The sequence below is a fragment of the Phalacrocorax aristotelis genome, chromosome 2 (genome assembly GCF_949628215.1).
Source record: "Phalacrocorax aristotelis chromosome 2, bGulAri2.1, whole genome shotgun sequence".
Classification (NCBI taxonomy): Eukaryota; Metazoa; Chordata; class Aves; order Suliformes; family Phalacrocoracidae; genus Phalacrocorax; species Phalacrocorax aristotelis.
This window is the reverse complement of record NC_134277.1, coordinates 86,947,889-86,971,547: the sequence shown is the minus strand read 5'-3', so window position 1 is coordinate 86,971,547 and position 23,659 is coordinate 86,947,889. Positions and strand designations below refer to the sequence as shown.

The 23,659-nt window shown below is 37.3% G+C and overlaps 1 protein-coding gene across 1 annotated transcript in view; it reads right to left on the bottom strand.

Annotated features, from left to right (window-relative positions):
- DNAH5 (dynein axonemal heavy chain 5) overlaps positions 1-23,659 on the bottom strand; it is a 173,604-nt gene that overhangs the window by 59,081 nt on the left and 90,864 nt on the right. The window contains exons 36-49 of the mRNA XM_075084263.1: positions 22,661-22,839; positions 21,523-21,710; positions 20,746-20,940; positions 19,924-20,058; positions 19,014-19,121; positions 14,869-15,022; positions 13,097-13,243; positions 11,123-11,364; positions 5,590-5,766; positions 4,911-5,115; positions 4,276-4,418; positions 3,385-3,519; positions 1,637-1,759; positions 270-483 (exon numbers count right to left, since the gene is read on the bottom strand). Coding sequence (XP_074940364.1) covers positions 270-483; positions 1,637-1,759; positions 3,385-3,519; positions 4,276-4,418; positions 4,911-5,115; positions 5,590-5,766; positions 11,123-11,364; positions 13,097-13,243; positions 14,869-15,022; positions 19,014-19,121; positions 19,924-20,058; positions 20,746-20,940; positions 21,523-21,710; positions 22,661-22,839 — 2,345 coding nt within the window. The remainder of the gene's footprint in view (positions 1-269; positions 484-1,636; positions 1,760-3,384; positions 3,520-4,275; positions 4,419-4,910; positions 5,116-5,589; positions 5,767-11,122; positions 11,365-13,096; positions 13,244-14,868; positions 15,023-19,013; positions 19,122-19,923; positions 20,059-20,745; positions 20,941-21,522; positions 21,711-22,660; positions 22,840-23,659) is intronic.

The window sequence follows — 23,659 nt, the reverse complement described above, 5'->3', positions numbered from 1 at the left end:
CATTGTCACAAAAACTAGGAACAGCCTTCGTGCCATTCCTCCTAACACGTAAGCATACCAATATATTCAGAGATGTGACCAGACTTGGAAAATTTACAGATTGGTGAAGTTGCAGGTGGAGAATGATTCCTGAAGGAAAATGTGCTGGTAAGCAAGTCAGAGGTGGATTAAGCCTCAATTTTAATCATAAAGCTCATAAATAGAATGATAAAGAAAAATCAACTACCATTTTCAAAAATGGGATGGATACAAAGCTAATTTCGCTTTACCAAAAATTTTGTCAATGGAAGAATTAGAAGGCAGAGTACAGTTGAACACAGAAAATTGTCTCTTGAGCCTCTGTGGAATGTCATTGCGACCTCCCCCAGGGTGGATCATGGCAGCCAAAAACTGAATGTCCACAATGTTGGTAAATTCTCCAGGCTTTTCCAGGTTATACAGTCCATTTTGTTCCATCAGCTGCCTAACTATCTCATTAGTGACCTGTAAAATAAGCCGGTATTATATAACAGAATATTATACACACAACTAAATTAAATACAAAACATACTTACATTCTTGAAAGACCTAATAAAAAGTATACCATTATTTTCTCCCAAACCCCTGCTTATTTGCTTCAGGAGAAAAATGCATTGCTAGGATTAAACATATTTAGATTGTCCTTTTCATTCGTAGGACCTATGGACAAAAATCCTGGGCATAGAAGGGAATGCCTAGCTTAGAATTAATCCTCCATACTTAAATCCATTCTCACTTGAATGCTGCATGATTTTCAATACTGTTTTATTGGAAATTCTTCTCCCTTTTAACACAAAATTTCCAGTTTGTTATAATCAAGCCCAAGCTGATGCATCCTCACATGTTGCATCTGCTACCAAATATTTCTATTAAATTTCCATGTGTAACAATCACAAACATGGTTTTTCAAGCTGCAAACGTAGTGCTCTTCCTAGAAAGGTTGGACTAGATGATCCCTGAGGTCCCTTCCAACCTGGGATTCTGTGTGATTCTGTGATTCGGTACTTATTTCCATACAAAAGAATGCAAGTTTCCTTTCCTTAGCCATAAATGCATCCCCTGATTTCTGTTTGATCAGTTGAAAATATTCCACAGACAGTACATTGTACGACTGTACTTCTCTAGAAACTCTGCTTTTCCAATGCAATATACTTCAGAAACATCTTGCCCATGTACATAACGATTAATTCCATTTTTTTCTAAAGCAGAGAAGTCACTTCTTACCTCTCAGCACTCACAGTATTTTAATTATTGTCCACACCGCCATTTCGCTATCAATGCTTTGGCAATTTGTGTGCCAAAGGTTTTTTCCTAACTAAATGTTTAGACATTTTTTTAATTAAAAAATGAGTGTTGGTAAAAAACATTGTTAAAATTATACAGGCATGTTTTAAGGAGTACTCAAACTGCTTCTTGTAGTCAGTATATTTATTTTCACTTAATTCATGACAATACAAAACTAGATGGGTTCTTTAAGAAGACAGTTTAAAAATTAAGCACTACATATTACATTTACACCCTACTGCCCAATGGAAAAGAGAATCCAGTTTTACATGTAGCAAAGAAAAAAAAAAAAGAAAATATATTTAGCCTTATTTTTCCCCTTTTACAAACTAACCTGATCTCCCCATTCATTTATTATGGGCATATTCACATCATCAATGAAGACTGTCATCTTTTTGCCTGCAGGCGGACCATAAGTTGTGCCCACGCGCTTGTCCACATAACTTTCTATTGTACGCTGTTAAAAAGCAATTATTAGCATAGTTACAAAGAGCCCTTCTTTTCATGCATGATTCAATCATTTCAACATCTTGATGGTTTTGTTACACAGAATTGTACTAAGGAAGATTTAGACAACACATTTGCTGGAGGTAATTGCACTAGTTCAACCAGAACGTCTGTAATCTCATGCTATGCCGCATTAGGTTAGTATCAGATACAAGTGTCTAGTATAGAGAACCATGCCTAACAGTTTCATACTTTTGAAACCATTTCAAACTTTTCTTTCAGTTTTCTCATTTGTCAGCAAAACTGAAGGTTACTAGCAATAAAGATTAAACTAATAATCTGTCAGATTTGAAAGATTGATGTCTGCTGGAAAGGTCTTCAAGAATCACATGTACTTCATAAAAGCATACAGTGATAATTAAATTCACATACATAGACTTGATGAAATAACTTTGCTTAATAGTAGACTTATAGACTTAATAGTAGACTATTTTTCTTCCTGTCATCTTTCCATTGCTCCATTCTTAAGGTTCAGTTTTTATTTATTCTCTACCAATTGAAAGCTCACTTAGCCATGCCTAGTTATTCCTCAGTGCAAATCTAAATACCTGCACTCTTACACTGTGCCTAGGCTCCTGTACAGGAGCCTGGAAAGCCTTCTTACTCAATTGGCATCAGTCAGACCACAATTTTAGAAAGTCAGAGTAATTTAAAAGCACGTGTGTCATAGCAGACAATGCTTTGGTCTAGATTGTTATCAGAGATTGACTGTTTGACTTGCACGTCTGTTTCAGACATCTTGATCATCAGACTATCATCTGTCATCACTAAACTTGACATCTAATTTATAAAAATAGATGTACCAACATTACTTTGTTTCTATAGCCCAATCAATAGAAGGAAAAATACTACGGAGAATAAAACCAAAACTACATACTTGTATATTAAACATATTAATAGTTTCTACTATGCTACAGAGCCAGATGATAGATGATGCATTAAGCTTATAGACAGCACTTCTGATTACAGCACAGACAGTGTTTTGGCTTGGCACACCAAACTGAATTAAAACTATTTCCCATATATATTGCCAGCAGGTTAAAGAAAGTTGAAATAATTCAAAGTAGCTCAGTAGAAATTTGGACAGGCAGTACAGTTCAGGATTTATGTATTCATAGTTGTATTTAGAGCAGCTGTACTGCGCATGTTACTTTTTTAATGAGTAATTTAATTTACTGAAATTGAAATTGCAGACAGCACACTTTTTATGACAGATTGTTGTGGGTAGCACTTATTTTACACATGGCTTTTAGTAAAACCTGAGGGAAGTCACTGACAGCATCACCCAATTAGTGAGAACTGATACATTTGACACAAAAACATTAAACATGATGAAGCAAATAATATGCATGGTATTGTAATATTCCAACAACAGCTCAGTGACTACTGAAGTTGAAGGGAACATGGTTTTTACAGAAGTCTCTTAAACCGTGTGTTAGGACACCTAGTCCATTTAAGCATGTTCTTTTTTTGTTTCGATTAAATAAACCTCTTTCAGAAGCATCCTCCTGGCAAATTTGCAGAACAATCTCTGAATCCAGTAATGTTGTATTAGAAAGTGAATGACTACTATACCTGGAAAATTAATGGGGTAGTTGCAGATGAAAAATTCAAACTCTTAGCCATGTGGCTTTCAGGGTTATATTTTGACATAAAACCTTTGATGATAACAGTCTTTGCAGTTCCTTGCTCACCAATTAGTAGGACAGCCTAGACAAAGACAACATTGGAATAAGATGAAACACAAGAGCTGGGTGTCTTGGTAAAGCCTCAGCAATCCTATCCCACTTAGCTTTTAAACTGAAATGAAATTAGCAAAGTTATGCAAAGCAAACTCTCAGCAAGGGACATGTGGAAGCATATTAGTTAGCATCTAATAGACTTTTGCAGGTCTTAGAAGTTAAAAATATTTGCAGTTAATGGTCATGTCCATCAGCACTATTTAACTAACTACGGAATTAAGGAATGGATTATTCATAACAGGAGTTGATTATTTGAAAAAGGATGTACCACCTAGAGCCTTGGTATCTGAAAAATTTCAATTCCAGTTGTTATTTACCATATCCTGCTTATCTGACACAGTTTTGGTGAAGAATGGGTTGGGTAACCTAAAGGTACCTAAACTCTGTAATTGCCCCATGTGGGCAGAGTTCATAGCAGAGTTTGGCACTCTGTTGCCCTGTGTGCTGCCCCCTCTCCAACAGCTACATGAAAAAATTGCTTCCCTTCTCACCTGATCTCAGCTGCAATTACAGTTACTTCCATTACAGGATGGATGGGTGAGGGGAAGACAAAAAAGTCTGGAAGCAGTGAGTATTCAAGAGTTCGAGCATATTTACATGAATGAGGCTCCTGCATTCACCATTTTATTCTTCCTTTTCAATAATAGAATATTTCACTTCTAATTCAAAAACATTATCATGTGTACTGTTAGCACTATTTAGATGTGAAACATAGAAAAAGTACCTTGCCCTGTTTTGCAATGGTTTCAATAAGGAAATCCATTCTCACATTGTCAACATTAGGCACAAGGATGGAGCCATATTCTGGAGTGCTGCTACTGGGATATACATACTCTTCAACACGTGTATTCCAGTGCATCCATTTACCTAATAAGAAAGAAATGAAGTTAATGTTTCAGAAATATAAGCATTGGCACTTCTTTTATTTTCCATTGAGTTGACTCATCTGTCAGTGCCTCTGTCTCCCACACAGTAATCCCACTCTCTGTAAATTCAGACCAAAATTATAGAATCATATAATCATAGAACCTCTCAAGTTGGATCTAAGAGGCTTACTCCTTGTTCCTACATAAATTATGACAAGGACAACACCTGTCTATTTTTGTTCACTTGAAATTGATCAGCACAAAGTCCATGCAGCTTTCTGTAGCAATATATCCACATTCTGATTTCTCACAGGAAACAGGGAAAAAGCTTTATACAACATCGCCAGTAAAGTGTAGCTGTAAAACAAAACTTGCTAAGGAACACAAAAGAAGGTAAGCTACAAAAAAAAAATCTGAATTAATTCTCTACAAGAAGCACAATTTTAAAATTACTTCGAAGTTTTACCCCATACCACCCAGCTGGGTTACTAACCGTCAGGTGCCACATAATAATCAAACATGGTATCTTCACTGCCTTCTGGGATACAGGGAAGATCAAGTTTTATTGTTGTATGGTGTCGAAGCCAGTGCTCCATTTTGCATCTGTCTTCCAGTTCTAGTAATGCTCCTACACTCCACATAAGAGAGAAGATGTACAGCCTTTCCAAGTATTTTCGAGTCAATTCCCCTCCTTGCTCCTGAAGGATTGAGTTAGGTTTTTATTTTCAATAGCCTAAATATTCTACTTGATAATCATTAGTAACGACAGGTTAAAGCCTTCAGTCATGTTTAAATGTACTGATATCTTCATCAATGTACAGACTGAATCAATATCAAGTAAGCCACAGAAAAGCACCCTGTAAATATCACTTTAAATCATCCATTATGCATTTGATCTGTTTAAATTCTATTTTATAATCTGATAACAATCCACCCAAAAAAAACTGAAGGAAAACTGCTGTCTGATGCATGCTACGTGTCAGTGCTTAACTTCAAATCCAAATGCAAAAGAGGGCACATCCTAGCTATTAATTTCTGAAGAAAAAGGTGGCATTCCTTACTAATCTGCATCTTCATTTATATTCCAAGTCATCATCCTCTCTACATAACCTCATGACTGAAAATTATCTTCATTAGTTTAAATAAATATTTAAAAATCCACACTATTTTACCTTAGGTGGGATAAGGCCCTGCAGCATATTAATGCTTTGCATAATCACAAAGGCTTCCAACATTTCAGTCTTGTATTGCAGAGACTGAATGCTGTAGCGGTATAAGTCTGGGAATGACGAAGAATACAGCTGACGTAGAATTTCAGCTTCTTGGAAGGAACGCCTTTTCAAAAATCCCTGTTACAAAGCATGGTGAGAAAATAAATTAGCTCCCAACACAAGCCTCCATAAATTCAACTCTAGTAATTCAAAAGGTCCGGTGATCATAGAAAGTTGATATCTTTTTGGGTGGCTCAGATTCCCTGTCTGCTGGCAGGGTTTAGCTAGCAGAAGGTCAAACTTTACCCAAGTATGCATAATTCCTACTGGATGTTAAACACAGATACTGAAGAAAAAAAGCACTTTAAAGTTTTCAACAGCACAAAAATAATTCTTTTCAAATATTTTTTAGCTGTTTAAGGTATATAAAAACTCTGCAAAGAAAGTATGTCATATGTCTGAACACAAGTTTGATTTTTTTTCTGCACAACACTAGTTTCTAGCAGTGATACAGGGTATTCCAGAAACATCTGGCAGTTGCAGAAAATAAGTTAAGATTCAGGAAGGGATGTCTCCTGGTATGTGTAGTGTTTTTATTGTTTATCTCAGTGTCTGTAACACTGGATAAACAAAACCTAATTAAAACTACCTGTTTCTCAAGATCATAGAACAGGATTTGTTCTTTGATGCCTTTAGCTCAAAGTAGTAACCTGTTTCTTTGAGTCACCCAGAAGTTTTGTCTCATTTGTGTGGCAGAATGCTTCTCATTTACTTCCCATGAATTTATTTCCTACATAAAATACACTTATCAGCAAAAACACTTGCAGATTCTTCCCCAAAATTCAAACTAAAATTTGGCACAGATTGAAATCAAGTAAATTCCATTTAAACATAAGAAAAAACTTTTTGTTGTGAGGGTGGTCAAGCACTGAAACAGGCTTCTCTGTGAACTTCTGGAGCCTCCATCTGAAAACTCAACAGGACATAGTCCTGAGCAACCTACTCTAGTTGACCTTGCTTTGAGTGAGGTACATTCAACTACAGGATCTCCAGAGGTCCCTTCCAACTTCAACTATTTTATGCCCGTGTGATTCTTTTCTATACTTCTATCTTCATAATCTTTTGCAACTCTTTTACTGCCCAAAGTAAATAAACTCGGAGACTGATTACAAATAGGTAGATATATGAAAAAGCTTCCTAGAAACAGATGGAAATCAAAGTACTAAAGATTAAATGGCAGAACTACTTAAAATAGATATCTGGAACTTCACCAGCTGTTCAGAAAATATTAGGGGTAAAACAGCTGCTTAAGAAGCACGTTGGACAAAAACAGCAATATGAAGAGTTTGAGATTTATTTCTCTGAATCTGGAAATTGCTTATGCCATGATATTGCATCCCAATAGGCTTCTGTAATTTAGTTGTTTATAAATGGCAAGGGTGGGAAATGTAAATATATACAACAACTTCCTACACTATTCATATTTGGTTTTAATTATTTTTCAAAGTTCTTCAGAAATATCAATAAATACTGTGTTTCATTCAGCATCTGAGAATTAGGAACTAAAGAAAGAAAAATCCATTTCTATTACAAAAGGAAATCCTCTAGTGAACAATGCCAGATTAACATATACTGTGATCTGCTGGAATATGTAGTATATCGCACTACAAAATAGATTTAAAGGCAGATGTACTGAAAAAGCCATCAAGACAATTTATTCAAAGTAAAACCAAACTGAACAAAAAACCTAATAAATGCTATTGGCTCAAATGATAAATAACTACAGGTAGCAATTTTATAGCCTATTTTTGAGAGGGGAGAGGAAGGGAGGTTGGAAGGGTTTTATCATGGCTGAAATGATTGTCAAACCAAACATGTTCTTGGTTTCCTTTTGGCTGTTGCTACCACCAAAATAAATTAAAAGCATAAAGTCATGGTTTAGGTGAAATTATGCAACACTTACTTCAACACAACTAAATTTAGCCTGCATATCACTTTAAAGTGAGAAGGTAAATAATGACCAATAAGGCAAAATAAAATGCTTTTCTTTGGTTTTTCTGTCTTTGCAGATGAATCCATAAGCTCATTTTAAACTGAAACATTCAAGAAGATGGTGTCTGTAAATTAACCAATGCAAGGAGGCAGAGCGGTGAGAACCTAACATCAGTAGGCCCTATGCAGTGCTAGAAGTTCAGAAAGGAATCTCATGGGAGCCACTGTCCTATATGCGCAATTTACACTTACAGTTTCCCAAGTATCCGTGTTAGTTTTTTTTAAAAAAACAGTAAAGTGTTGCAGTAATATACATAAGGCGCTTGTGCTGACTGCATGTATTTGCCTTGGTGAAACTTCAATAACAGCCAAATTTTTAGGGAACTTATTAAACACTTTTTTTTCTAATAATATGTAAACATTACGGACTTGGCAAAGAAACCTATCAAATGAATTAGTGATGGTTCTGGCCTTATTCTGGATGATTCTGGATTTAGCAGAGTTGCTAAATGGTTGTGATTGAAAAACCAGCTCCATATAATTTAATATTATTCTAAAAGGGAAAGGCACTACTAGAGAAATACGGTAACAACCCTCTAGAGCAACCCTTAGTTCCTCACAAGCAGCAAACCTCCATAGGCAACAAGACAAAGCACATGGGTGCCTCCAACACAGGAGGGAGTCTCTGATAACAATCACACTCCTTTTCCTCTTAATTGGTTAAGGCTAAGCTGAGATCTGATGTCTTCCTTAGTGGATCTTGTGCTGCTCACCTATTCTCAGGGCATTATACCTGACCTGCCATTTCATGCGGAAAAGAAACCTCACTTCTGTTGCCAGTAATCACAAGTTTACAGCCTTCCTCATCGTGGGAGTTTCTGTTCACCAAAGCTTTGAATGCAGTCCCTCACTCACTCTCCTTTACATTACAGGACTAGGGATCCTGAGTTTGCAGTACGTCTGCAAAGATCCTGCTAATCTATTTATGTTCCCTGAAGACACACAAGTCTTCTCACCCCTTCCCACAGCTCCTTTACTTGATAACTCCATGCCCAGGGTACACTTCCCAAGGGGAGCTCCAGTGTCTCCAGCCCCACGAAGAAGCACCAGGCACTGCCTGCCAATCAGGGCTTGGACAACAGCGTACTGCCTGTCTTGATTCCCATCTCTGCCGAAACCTCCAATACACTAAGACAGTAGTTCTAGGCAGTGCCACGACCATGCCTCATGCTGGTTTTGGCTGGGAGAGAGTTAATTTTCTTCACAGTAGCTAGTATGGGGGTGTTTTGGATTTGTGCTGGAAACGGTGTTGATAACACAGGGATGCTTTAGTTACTGCTGAGCAGTGCTCACAGAGAGCCTTTTCTGCTCCTCACCCCACCCCACCAGCGAGCAGTCTGGGGGTGCACAAGAAGCCAGGAGGGGACACAGCTGGGACAGCTGAACCCAACTGACCAGAGGGATATCCCACACCATATGACGTCATGCTCAGCATATAAAGCTGGGGGACGAAGGAAGGGGGGACATTCGAAGTTATGGTGTTTATCCTCCCAAGTAACTGTTATGTGTGATGGAATGAACAAATTCCTTCTTTTGCTTTGCTTGCACGCGTTGCTTTTGCTTTCCCTCTTGAACTGTCTTTGTCTCAACCCAGGAGTTTTCTCACTTTTACTCTACTGATTCTCCCCCCCATCCCACAGGCGGGCAGTGAGTGAGCAGCTGCGTGGTGCTCAGTTGCCAGCTGGGGTTAAACCATGACACATGTCAACTTTTTGCCCATTGCCAGACAAATCAGATTTATGGACAAGTAATCTGGTTATAAAGAAGCAAGCTACGTAAGACTTACAGGCATGACAAGCCAACTGTATGTTCATCCGGCTAGTTAAGCAACACTGTCTACATGAGCATTAGCTGTATTTTCCACAGGTACTATTTGATTTGGAAAATTAAATGAGTGAATGAGACTGAGAAACATTCTTTTTAAAAATTATTTTTAAAATCTTGTTAATGTGATACTTTCTAGAAAGGAGGACAGTAAAATTCAGTCCGTCACTTCTCAGTAACGTGAAGTTTTTTCTTTTGAGTCTGCAAACAGTGGGGTAAATCCACTACAAGGGCCTGGATGATGTTCTAATTTCATGAACAGGAAGACTAAATTATTCCTAGCTTAAAACTAAACTTTAGAGGCCATATAAAGGAACATTAATTTGGGACTATACACAAGAAAGGTATATTTACTTGGTTTTCAGGAGAAAGTAATATAGTACTTTTCTCTACGATCACAGGAATCAGTGTCTTAGCCACAAGGAAGAGTTTTAATTTTTGATACTCATGAGACAGTCCGTGTTTCACTGAAGACAATAACGTCAACAAAATATTCTCAATAAGACCGACTAGACAAGAAAAAAATAGAGATAAAAGAAATAAATATTTCTTTTCATTTAATTTTTTAGAAAGTGTTAATCCTGAGGAGCCTACTTCACCAATAAATTTCTAAGGTGATATAGAGCTTAAGAATTAAAAAAAAAATCAGACACCAACTTTTTTTTACTGCTATTGTCTCAATTTTTTTCTTAAAAGGGAAGAAAACTGGAGTTAAATACTGAAAATTTTGCTGAAAGATATTACTACGGCACATTATGTAGATTCTTGGGAACTCTCATATTTCGTCTTTACCGAAATATTTGCTGTACTAAAAAAACCCATAATATGCTCAAGTCTCTAAGTGTATCATCACTATATCCTTACCAGCATTCAGCCAAGATAAGGATTTATTTTTTCTGGTTTTTGGAAGACGGAAGATGACATATACAAGAAAAAAAACTCACTGTATAAATCACTTTGAAATTTTTATATCTTGTATGCTGTTCTTCCCTCCAAAACACACCTATAACACATTCTGGTTTTAGTAAATCATTCATTCCATGCCAGAGTGAGAGTAACCACTGCTTGGTTCTTCACACATTTTGCTTCTAGAAATGTTAACAGACAACTTAACGAGGTAAGAACATCAATTAAAAATTACATACTTTGATGCTGCACTGACTTTATTACTGGTTCTAAATCCCAACTGCAATTAATTTTAAGAAATATCAAGTGAACTCATATGTTCTTGAGGATTTCTAGATTCCTGAATCAGCCTGTTTACTCTTTCTTCTTCCTTGGTCTTAGGCTGTACTAAGAGCTGCCAGGTAGTTGTATTTTGACAGCTAAGTTGTTCTTCAATTGTATAAAATACCTTGAATTACAAATTTGTCCCAAAGTGAAATATCAATGTTTTTAAAAGTGTAATATGTTGACTATGATCCTGAAAATAATACATTATTCACTCTTGCATGAACTACCAGAAACATTGCTATATTAAATACTGACCTGTAAGTTTATACAGTGTAAAAGCTATTTCATAGCAGAAGTCACAAAATTAGGTGCTACAGTAACAACAGTGAAATGCTGAATAAGTGACCAGTAAAACTTTCAATACATAAACACTTAGCTACTGTACCTCAAGGATAGGGCTCCAAGTGAGAACTGATGAGCTCATGAATACCATCCCATTCCTTGATACTGTTGCTGGAGAAGCATTATCAATACTATGAGGTTCAAAGACTATTTTGCAATTTGGTGCCATAGGTATCCGGTCTCCATTTGCTAGCGTTAGAGTTCTGTTATCATCCAGGACAGAATTAAGGTTCTCAATCCAAATAGCATCAACAGGACCATCAAGAACTATCCAGATGTGGTCACCTACAATCCAAAATAACAGATAAAAATGCCTACGGAGGAAGTTCTAGTTTCTTTCAAGGATCAGTTTCTTCTCTCTGCAAACAACTTTTGAACTAATTCTGAATTCACACACACAGCTAGAATCTCAGCATTTAAAACAATCACAATTTCCATCACTCAATTTCAATTAAGTACTTCATTTCATCACCTACTGATAATAACAATCCATTGCTCAGTATATAAAGTGTCATCAGCACAAGTCGTGTTTGTAACAGTCTGAAACAGTTTTATGGATTCAGTCTTCAACGCAGTAATAAATTAGGTTTATTTCAACTTATATAAAACATAAAGACAGAAAATACAGATCTATTTAAAACCACCACTGGTTTTCAAAAAGTTTGTGTAAATGTAGTAAGATTAAATGAAAGGAACATTTGAAAAAACACTTTCTCAAATAGCATATGCACTATCATAAGCAAAAGAGGTCCAAGAGCGGAAGATTCTTGTTTGTCCTCCTGCTTGTAAACTTGACCCAGCTCCCTTTGTAGTTCTTCCAGCTCTTTCCATCTAGTAACAGAAGTGTATCTTAAAGCCTGCTCTCTGTTTCCTAGGAGGGACTGGGTCTGTCCTGCTCACCTCACCTGGGAATTGAGCAAGAGGCCCTGGCTGGAAAGGGATTCTCCCTTGGCTTCTGGCTCCCTATCCCTAAGGGATTAGCCAGCTCTGCTGTGGATTCAGTCAGAGATGGTCCCACTCTCATCTGCCTTCAGAGTGAGTCCTTAGTACCCAGGCCTAGGTTGCTTGGTGCATTGTTAAGTATGAACCACAAGGTTCTGGACAAGTAACACTCTCACCTCTGAGGCAAATCTACAGCGTACACATCTCAGGCATGAGATGGTCTGGAGTTCACTTCATGAAGACACGTTACAGAAGGGTTGCAAACAGTGAACCTGAGGAAGCCATGTGAGTGTGCTAATTTGTATTTCATGTTGAGGAAAAAAACAGAAAAATCACCAGTTGATGCTATGCTACGTTCTCAAGGGTGCTACACATCTATATTTGAAACAAAACCAAAAAAACTAAACCCAAAAGTGTTTTCTGTTTGTATCCTTAAACACTAAGAATTTTTGCATTAAAATTGACAGTGCAACAAATGTTAGGAGTATCTCTTCTTCTTTCTTCCTCAAGGCCATAATGATAGGGTCACATAATAATATTCAGACAAAACAAGGAAGAATCCATGTAACATCACACCACCAAGACCTCTCCTTTAGTTAATATAGCAGTCTAAGTATATATATGCCAGCATGTTTTCAGGCAGAAATTGGTTGCCTAAATAGAATTATCTAGTGCCATTTGAGATGGACTATGGTACATGCAGGGCTATCAGGTATGACATAAAGGAGATTCACACCCTTCTACGCAGCTGGAGGCCAGGTAGAAACCCTGACAGCACCAGAATTTTTTATCGTATACCAGCATTTGGGGAACTGACCCTTTCACTTTTCTTAGATATAAGGGCCTATCTTTTGAGAGAGAGGGATAAGCAAATGCAGTGAAACAGTATTTGCTACACCACACAGTTTTAACACAAAGTGTTTAGAACAGAGACTATACAATTGACAGAAGTTCTTGCAGCAATATTCCAAATGCTTCCATGCAAGTTAAAAAAAAAACAAACAAGTCTGCTAATGTGCTTAGAGAGATGCCCTGCAGCTTGTTTTGTTTTGGAGAAAATTGTTTTCCATTATACCTTTCTTGGCTTTTAAAGTTTTTCTCCAGAGTGTTGAAAATATTCCATCTGTCCAATCATTTGTTGCCACATCGAGACGACCGAACATTTGTGGAGCAGTTATAGCTTTAGGATTCATTCTCATTTCACGATGTGGATGTCCACAATCTATGAAGACAGATCATCAGTTAGTTTTGGTATTTCTTTTCAACAGTCAGAGAACTTTAACAAATTCAAAATCATTACACCCAAATGTATGGTTTAATACACATCCAACATTATAAGAAGTTGTGGTATTTACTTGGAAAACTTACCTCTTCCTATATATCAATATTTGTTAACTGGAGCCATCAAAATTTGAAGTAGAACAAAGTTCTGAAACTTTTGAAAGTACAATTCACATTTCACAGATTCAACGGGAACAAAAGAGCAGAAAGATGAAATTTATTCACTGTTTAGTTTAATATTTTGAAGGCTTATCAAACAATAGGGCTCTATGTACCTTTTTAAAACCCAATGACTAAAATTCAGACAGATGCTCCACATGATTGATAGTTTTTTGTTTTTCCCCACTATGCACTTGCACACACCTTAGAATAGATGAAGTATATGATATTGGCATATTCCCGTGAAGTCTCTTAGGCAGCTAAATTGTATCTAGCCATACCATGATCCTATAAACTTTATATTTTCATCCTTAGCAACAGCTTAAAATCTCCTATGACAGACATCTTTAGAAAAGCCAATATTAAAACTTAATGAGGAGCCAGCAATAAGATGTTGAAAGAGTGAGCTGAAAAATGGCTTATCTTAAAATCTTAATTACAATCAGAGTTCACTAACATGTAAGACAGAAGCCTGGCAAATCACAGTTTTACGTTTCCTGACGTTATGCCAGAAAATGAGCTTGAAAAAAGTGTTGCAGTGGCTTTATCTTGGTTGTAGCTCACATCTCAGTGCCACAGAAAAATAGGAAAATAGTGTAAAGCAACTATCTCTTCTTTCTGCTTTTTCCTAAATGGAACAGTCATTTACACTGCAATGTAGACCTTACAGTTTTTTTTAAGCACACAAAGGTGCTGCATGGATAAGAGACAGGCTGAACCACTTTCTACAGAAACTATCCACTTCTGGGAAATTGTATAAGCAGCCTACTGAAGCCTATCAAATGGGGTAACACATTTTTTTCTCCCCCAGCTATAAGGTTTTAGTTTAATAAGATCAAACAGAAGTTCTTCCACTAATAATTTTGTTTAGAAATACAGAGGACAAAACCACACACTCCTCAATCGTCCAGACAGGACACAAAATGAATACCCTTGAACACTTTGTCACCGCCTAAACTAGGAACCATCTCCTAGGAGCAACAAATGATAGAAGTAGTTATTTTATACTGCAGATAAAGACCCTGCCTCCTGAGTTGTGTTCCAGAAAAACTAACTACTTATGATTAGGGGAAGGTTTCAACATTACCTCAGCCAAACCTGGGAGATGCTTGTCCAAGCTGTCTACCCAGACAGTACTCCTCTTGCAATGTTTCTAGAATAAGAACTTCTGATTTAAATATCGTAATATGGAAAATAGGATACGCACTGTATTATATGACTTTGAGTGTCATTTTTAGGCTTTGAAAAGATACTACCACAATAATTAGTATCACAACACACAAACTGATTCTTCCAATAATTTATTCTCACAGTGAAGTAACTGAAGCTTTCTATGAAGAAACAATGTGTTTTAAAGTTTACAATATAACAGTTTAATAACAGTTTACAATATAAATACTCATATACCTGTCATGGCTTTCATCAAAGTGTGGATGCAAACAGTTTTTCCTGCACCACTAGGTCCTAGGGTCATCAATCCATGCCTTACTTGTTGGGTTTCAAAAAGTTGGATAACTTTCAGTTTCCAAGGAGGATGACAAACAAGTCCAGCTTCCTCCACCTATAGATAGAGACAGAAATCCAAATTACTACTATATTAGTGCACAAAATATTTTGATGCTTTAAAACAAAAAAAAAACAAACCCAACAAACCTATCTTCAGCAGAAGACTGCACTCTTTGTAAAGGTTTTTTGTACATAAAAAAAATTCTGGAAAAAGAAGGGATATTTGGTATTCAAATATGTGTTCAGAAAAATCAAAGAAGATAAACCAAAATTTTTTTTCTTCTTAGGGTTAAAACATCATTTTAAGGTAAAGCTAAGAATTTTAGAAACACCCTTGCTAGCAATGTCTTTCATAGCCACACAGCATTTTCACTTGCCTCAGAACAGTTGCCTTTTTATGATGATGATGACTTGTATCTCTAAATGCTTACAATAGCCACAAGTTTTTCTGTAAAACATTTTAAATATTTCTCAGTGTACAGAGAGACATTTGAGTAACTTCTTAATATCATCCTTCTAAGAAAGACATGATGTTTTAGAATTAAATATCATATGATTGTTTACTACTTCTTACTAGTTCCAAGCTTAAAGAAGTTATCCCACTATAATGGTATTGCTGTTTCTAGTGAAAGTGACTCAGGTGAAAATGAACAAGAAAGTTTTTAGCCAGTAGAGAAAAGCTAGAACTATTCCTTAAGGATTCATAGCACACTATATGTTTTTGACAGTCAAAAATAATTCTAAAAACTCAAGATCATGTTAAAAAAGTGAAGCTTTCAAAATAACAATTATATTTTACTCCAAATATCATTTCTGTTTTTAAATTATGTTCCACAAAAAAAAATCTCAGAAAACACCTTCAGTAAAAAGAGGACTAACTTTTACTGAAAAGATAAAACTCTGCTTTTACAATTACTGTCATGTAGTCATTTAGAACCATGGAACTGGCACTACCATTTGCTATATTACTCGCATATCAAAGCTCATGTCAGTTCAACTTATTTATCTCATTCTGCAAGGAAGCCAAGAACAGAAGGCAACACGAGACGAATTCATCAACAGCAACCATGAAGTATACACTGCCACCAACTCGTCATCGCCATGAAGAACACCACTGTTGAAACAATGGAGTTTGCAAAGCACAAGACCATCAGATGCACCATTTTCATGGATGCTCAATAAAATCCTGTTATCATTCCGATCTTAACAGCTCTCATAGTTGATACAAACCAGTTCAAGCTGCCTTTCTTTCCAATATGGAATATAGCCTTCTGACTTGTTTCCAGAGTCCACATATATACAGTAATATATCCAACATCTAATGATGCACCAGCGGACTGGATTTGAGCTGATTTCTTCCTCCCCATAAAACAAGATGGTCATGTTAGCTATTCCTTCTCCCTAATCCAACGTCATCAGTGGAGCATTATATTTTCTTCACAATTTCTAACACTCATGGATTCTGTAATAATCTTGTGTCCTGGTTTCAGCCGGGATAGAGTTAAATTTCTTTGTAATAGCTAGCACGGGACTATGTTTTGGATTTGTGCCAGGAACAGCGGTGATAATACAGAGATGTTTTAGTTGTTGCTAAGTAGCGCTTACACTGGTCAAGAACTTTTTCAGCTCCCCAGGCTCTGCCGGGTGCACAAGAAAGTGGGAGGGGACACAGCTGGGACAGCTGGCCCCAACTGACCAAAGGGATATTCCATACCATATGACATCATGCTCAGTATATAAAGCTGGAGGAAGAAGGAGGAAGGGGGGGATGTTGGAGTTATGGCGTTTTCCAAGTAACCATTCCGTTACGCGTGATGGAGCCCTGCTTTCCTGGAGACGGCCGAAGACCTGCCTGCCCATGGGAAGGAGTGAATGAATTCCTTGTTTTGCTTTGCTTCCGTGCGCAGCTTTTGCTTCACCTATTAAACTGTCTTTATCTCAACCCACGAGTTTCCTCACTTTTACTCTTCCGATTCTCTCCCCCATCCCACCAGGGGGGGATGTGAGTGAGTGGCTGCGTGGTGCTTGGTTGCTGACTGGGTTTAAACCATGACAGTAGGTCTAGTCGACTAGATATTTCCCTTACTGTAAAAGAAGTATGTTTACAAGAAGACTTGGTTTGTTCTCAAAAGATCCTCTGTTAACCGTTGTACATACGTACTGGGTCTGGTTGGGATGGAGATAATTTTCTTCATAGTAACCCATACGGTGCCATGTTTTAGATTTGTAATCAGTGTTGATAATACACCAGTGTTTTGGCTGTTGCTGAACTGTTTCTCACACTGCCCCATCAGCAAGTAGGCTTGGAATGGCCAAGAGGCTGTGAGGGAACACAGCTGGGACACCTGACTCTGACCGACCAAAGGGATATTCCATACCATATAACCTCATGCTCAGCAATAAAACTGGGGGGAAACTTGTCAGAAGTAGCCATTGCTCAGAGACTGGATGGGCATCAGCCTGCCAGTGGTGAGTGATCGCTTCTGCATCGATTGTTTGGGGGTTTTTTTCAACATTTATTAAACTGCCTCAATCTAGACCCATGAGACTTTTTTCCTCTCTTTTCCCCTTCCAAATCTCTCCCCCAACCTGCTGGGGGAAAGTGAGCAAGTGACTGGGTGTTAGCTTAGCTACCACCTGGGGTCAACCTGCCACAACATATAAACACAGAAGAACACTTTAATTCAAGTAACAACTATTTCTTCATTATGACGTTTTCCCAGTAATTCCTGTCTCCCTTCCCCAACAAAAATATTCCTCTTGACCCTGATTCTGTCCTAACCTACCTGTTTTCATTGTACTGAGTCATTATAGCTCTCAAAACACAGCAAAGTTGCATTCAATAAAATCTTGATTTGCTTCCAAGACAAACAAGAGGGCCTACCGCTTCTGGCTTCTCCAGATTTTAAGTTTTAGCAATATGAGGAAAAATATGCCAAAATAAGGTAACAAAATTTCCAAACACTGATAACACTAAAAAAGTACCATGAGATTCCCAGACCCAAACTTTGGATAAATTTTGGTTTACATAAGACAATCACAGTGCCTAAAGCTCTTTGTGTTTCCAACACTGCTTCAGTATGGGCTGACATTACACCCTACTTACAAGCAAGTGATAATTGTTTGTTGTTAAAAGGGTTGACACTTCCTATGTCCAGCTTCACAGATCAGCAACAGTAGAGCTATGAAAACCATGAAACCATTAAAACCTCTTTTTAATTTATTAGGAAATGACAATTTAAAGCATTCAAGTCCTTTATACTTTCTCCTAATAAAAGCTGAATTTCTGAGTCATTTTTTAAAGCCAGCTGTGTAAACTACAGAAAGCGAAACAGTTTTATAAACATTAGCTGATGATTCAACTCTTCCTTGTTAGGAAAGCCCAAAGTAGACCTCCTTACTTGTATCTAATCATATTAAATATAAGTAAATGAAAGTCATGTACTCAAATTCTTCTAAAACGCACTTTTGATTTTCACTTTTTTCATGGTGGGGTTTTTGGACAGGTTTTTTGAGTATTTTTCTCTGTTTACCTATTAGATAATTATCTGAGGAATTACTTATATTCTGGAGGAAAGTTTAATAGAGATGCTCATTTTAGTGTGCATACTTCATAAACCTTCTATATCCCACTGATGTTCTTAAGTTGGCCCTGTTGAAATACCCCAGAAGATCTAATGGGAGATGAAATAGAGGAAATATCATTTTAGGTAAATCTTGTCTCAAGCTCATGTTCTGATTGTTAGTCTTCATACAAATATTAAATCCTGGGTCACATAAGGCAAGCGTATATACATGCATTTTTCAAACTGGTCACCACAAATGACTCAAGAAAACTGCAGGACACCACAATCACAATTCAGTGACACCATTAAGAATAAGGTTAATAATAATATGTCGATTGTAAAGATTTATGAAAAATCTTACTCTCCCTCTAAATAGTAGAACATATTATTACCAGCTGGGTAGATTCAACACCAATAATTTTTTTAAGTTTCACATCATGATAGTTACACCACAGCAGCACAGATCAAGAGAAACATTACCTGTTTGTCAATGGCGGCTTCCAGTTCAGGATAGCCTACTTTATCAAGCTGGATGTCTGGAAACAGATCTTCAATTAGACTCAGGAACAAGGGTTCGTCTTCATCAATCTAGTGAAAATCAGGGGGGGAAACCCACAGATTAACACCTATTTTATTTATTCTAACACCTTAAAAAAAGCAATCCCTAAGCCTCGGGGAGTTAACAAAATACTTGAAAATATAAGGAACCATCTATAGTAACCCTCTAGGTGCTAAACACTCTAGCAGTACACAGCAGATGTAGATCATGTGATGGTTCCAATAATCAAATTTATTGAAAAAAAACCACTAACATAGAGACTGAATTTATTAAAGTAGATTTTAGCAATAACATTTATACGAATAGTAAATTACTTGTCTAAGGTATAAAAAAGATAACAAAGGACATGAAGTATCACAGCAACAGAATAGGTTCTGAGAGCTATTTAAGACAGAGGAGATGGTACTCATCACTACAAATAACATTATTTCAAAAGAGTGACTAAATACTTTAGGCCAAAGGTTCTAAAGAGGTTACTACATAGACTTCTATTTTGTCACACTTCTATAGATAGCAGGAGAAATGTGTAAAAATATTCTGAACAATTCAAGGTGGTGTAGTTTAATCCAGGTAGTCAGCCAGGCACCACACAGCCCCTAGCTCATTCCCTCCCCAGCCCTATACAATGTACCATGAAGAAAATTAATCCTATCCTAGCCAAAACCAGAACCCAAGACTATCCAGAGAATGGAACATTTCCAAGCTAGCTTCAGTGTAAAAGCCACATCCAATCTTCTAGTGATTACCTTAACAAATTTAACTTGTATTTCAAAATAAAACACATAGCTCCAAAGTGCAGTTTAAATAATTTACCAGGCCCTCAGAACTTACCAGTTTAGACAGGTTCATGTCCCGCAGCACACGCATGACAATGGTAGATTCAGTATCTGTGGGATTTGCTCTTTTTGCTGCTCCTAATGTACGCAGCACTGACAATATATTCCGCAAGCCAAAATCATAATGCACCTAAAAGATATGCAAAGTTTGGGAAAATTTCCCCTCGTTAACAGGGATGAAACAATTCTTACTTATCATTTAAGATATGGATATGTATTAGAAGTGGTACATGTAGCACAAATTAGTCCTAACATCCAACAACTAGTCTTTGGCTGTATGACTATGGGCGACTTCATTTCCCATCTCTGCTACCATCTACTAAACTAAATTGTGACAGAAAAAAGAGATGTAATCAAAACTAATCTTTGAACCAAGATAAGGTTCCCAAGGACTATTAAGAAATAAACTAGCAGTATTACTCTGAATTCTCTGTGGACTTTGGAAACTGACTTTATTTGAGAAACATCTAAAGCACAAGCAGCACAAATCAAATGCCTCTCAATCCACTCTGTAAGACCAACTAATATATACGCTCTTTATGTGCTTTAATCATCACCATTCATTAAAGTTAAATCTCAATAATAAGCAGTTTTCTGAATGATAGTCCCATTCTTGTATACGTAACCTGTAGCAGGAGTTACTCCTCCAGGACAGCAGAGGGTTGCACTACTAAACTGCAATTGTCATTTAGCTTACATGAGGTGTAAGCGCTAGTGAACATGAACTCTTCCATTTTTTTCACACAGATACTAATGACTTGTGACATCATACATAGTATTTCCCTAAGATCATTTTTCCTCATATGAAAATAATTACCTGCTTTGACAGTTGTTCTTCACACAGCTTGTACAGTGTAAAGAACTTCCTTGCCAATACAACATTAGCAATGAAACCACAACTAGCCAATTTGACACGAATTATGATTTGACGATCAGGAACCATCATAGCCACTGAACGGAAGTTGATCTTCAGGTTTTCAGGAAGTTCTTGCCTTCCAGCATATCCTGGATTCTGGAAAGAAGAACAGGTTTTGAAGTGGACTGCACCTTGCACAAACAGAAGAATCAGCAAAGGAACATGTAATCTGGTTAGACAAAAATAGCATTTTGGCTTTAAATCACATGCGAAAAATGAATTGCCATGCAGATTTACCACCATATCTCTACAGCATTTTAGCCTCTCTTACATCCATGAGGTATGAAAAATGTTCCACCTAAACTCTTCAAACCTCTATTTGTTTTATAGATCCTGTTTTTATTGCCCACTTCTACCTATATCTTTATGGCCATTTTTTTCTGTACTTGTAGCAAAAAGCATACTTTGGGAACCAGAATGTAGCGTGCAGAAGTAATCTGACATCCAGATAACAACTTGTATTTGTAATGCTGGCTGCATTTGTTAATTGTATGAGCTTGATGTCATTGAAACAAGACCCTGTAAACTGTCTTTGTAGTAATGCTCAATGTTCTCAAACTGTCAGTGAATTCTAAGAGCTGAGTGACGTAACAGTTAGCAACTACATGTAACATACAAGGTTAGAAACGATTACTGAATAATCATCACTAGCATACTGGAAACCTACCAAATACCTACCATAGTAAGAAAGATGCCAAATTCTGGGTTCATTTCCACATTATCTCCGTCAGTAAAAATAAAGCATTTTTTACGTTCCTTCTTACATGTCAACACAATTGCAATTTGCTGGGCAGCTACTGATAGTACTGGTAAATCAATACGATTGAATTCATCAAAGCAACCCCAGGAGCCAGACTGAGCAAGACCTTCAAAGAGAAAAGAAACTAAGCATCTGACCACTATGTGGTTAACCCTTTTTTGGTGCAATTCATAAGCCAAAAATCAGGTTAATCTACCTCGGGGGGGGGTGGGGGGTGGGGGGGGGGAGGGGGAAGAAAAAAAAGTTTCTTTTGGACAGTTGGGAAAGGGACAAGGAAAGGAGTTTAATACTGCTTCAAGCAAGAATGAACAAAGTTCCATAAGTCCTCAAGCTAGTCTAGGATACTACATCCTTAGATTTCTGCTCCTTGTCTCAGTATCTTCAATGTTTTCTTGTTCCTCCCTACTCCCCAAAAAGAAAAGTCCCTGCAATAAGTCTATGAAAATGTGATGGGTCGTCAATAGTTTATTGCACAGATTAAAATGAACAATAAAGTTGCTTCCACCTGGACAGAAGTTAGGGGTCCATCTCCTTGAACACCAACAGGCTTGGGGCCCTGACTACTTCCTTGGAGAGCTTGTTCCAGGACTTGAACATACTCTCAGTGAAGAACGTTTTCCTAATATCCAATCTGAACTTCACCTGACGCAGCTTTAAGCCATTCCCTCACGTCCTGCCACCAGACACCACAGAGAAGAGATCAGCACCTCCCTCTCCACTCTCCCTCACGAAGAAGTTGTAGACAGCAATGAGGGCATCCCTCAGTCTCCTTTTCTCTAAGCTGAACAAGCCTAGTATACTCAGCCATTCCTCGTAAGTCATACCCTCTAGTTCTTTCCCCATCTTCGTTGCTCTCCTTTGGACAAATGCTAATATTTTTTTATTCTTATTACATTGTTGACCCCAAAACTGCACACAGTACTTGAGGTGAGGCCATTCCAATGCTGAGTATGGTGGGACAGTCACTTCTTTTGACCAGTTACTTATACTGCGGTTAATGCACCCCAAGATACAGCTCACCCTTTTGGCCAACATTTACCTTTGGTAGCATCTTACCTTTGAAAATCCTCCCAAGACCTCGGAAATCCATCTGGTCTGAACAGTTGAAAACCACTACGTACTTTCCAAGGCACCGTCCCATGTCTTTGATGGTTTCAGTTTTTCCAGTTCCTGCAGGTCCCACAGGTGCTCCACCCATGTTCATGCCTAAAGCTTGAGCCAAAGTGATGTAACATCTAAAAAGCAATAAGCTATCATCACTTAATGGGCTGCAGTGCATAGTTTTCTGTATACTGCCAGAAGAACTTACTCAAGTGTGTTACATGGAAACCGCTGAAATGACATGCCTCTAATTACAATGTAAACCAGTAAGAAGGAAAACCCTTCACTCAGCCTCTGATGCAGGTAATAAGGTTTGTCTCCTCATACATAAAGTGCAAGAGCAAGAACAGATAATCCTCAATAATCAACAACATAAAAGATCACAAGAAGGGAAGAAAACAGATAGAGAGATGCTGCCTAATCTGTTTGGTTAGCTTAGTTCCTGAATTACTTTACTTGAAGTAGTTCTGAACCACATTATACTGTGGAGTACAATAATGAAAGCTTTCCTTTCTCATCCACCTGTAAAATTTGATCATACAGTGCACCCTATTTTCATAAATGAAACTTTTATGCATAATGCAGTAAAACACCAGCTAACAATTTTATCTATAGAGAAGCTTTAGAATTTGCTGTATGGAATAGGTAAAAAAAAAAACCCAACAAAAAAAAAAAAACCCAAACCAACAAAACCATTGTTCTTATTTGGCCAATGATAGCTTATAAAGCATTCTTTGTATTGTTCCAGCTAGGCAGGTAGGCCTTTCTGTTAATAGGACTGCAATTCTTTCAACATCCTTCTAGATCAAAGATGTCCAATCTGTTGCAGTTTAATAAAATTTTTTATTTTCCTGTCTATTCTTCCTTAGCTGTTTTCGTTAGCTTGCCTGTAAACACTTACTTTTGTCCTGTATCTCTCTCTATATATTGTGGCTGTTGGATGTACCCAATCCT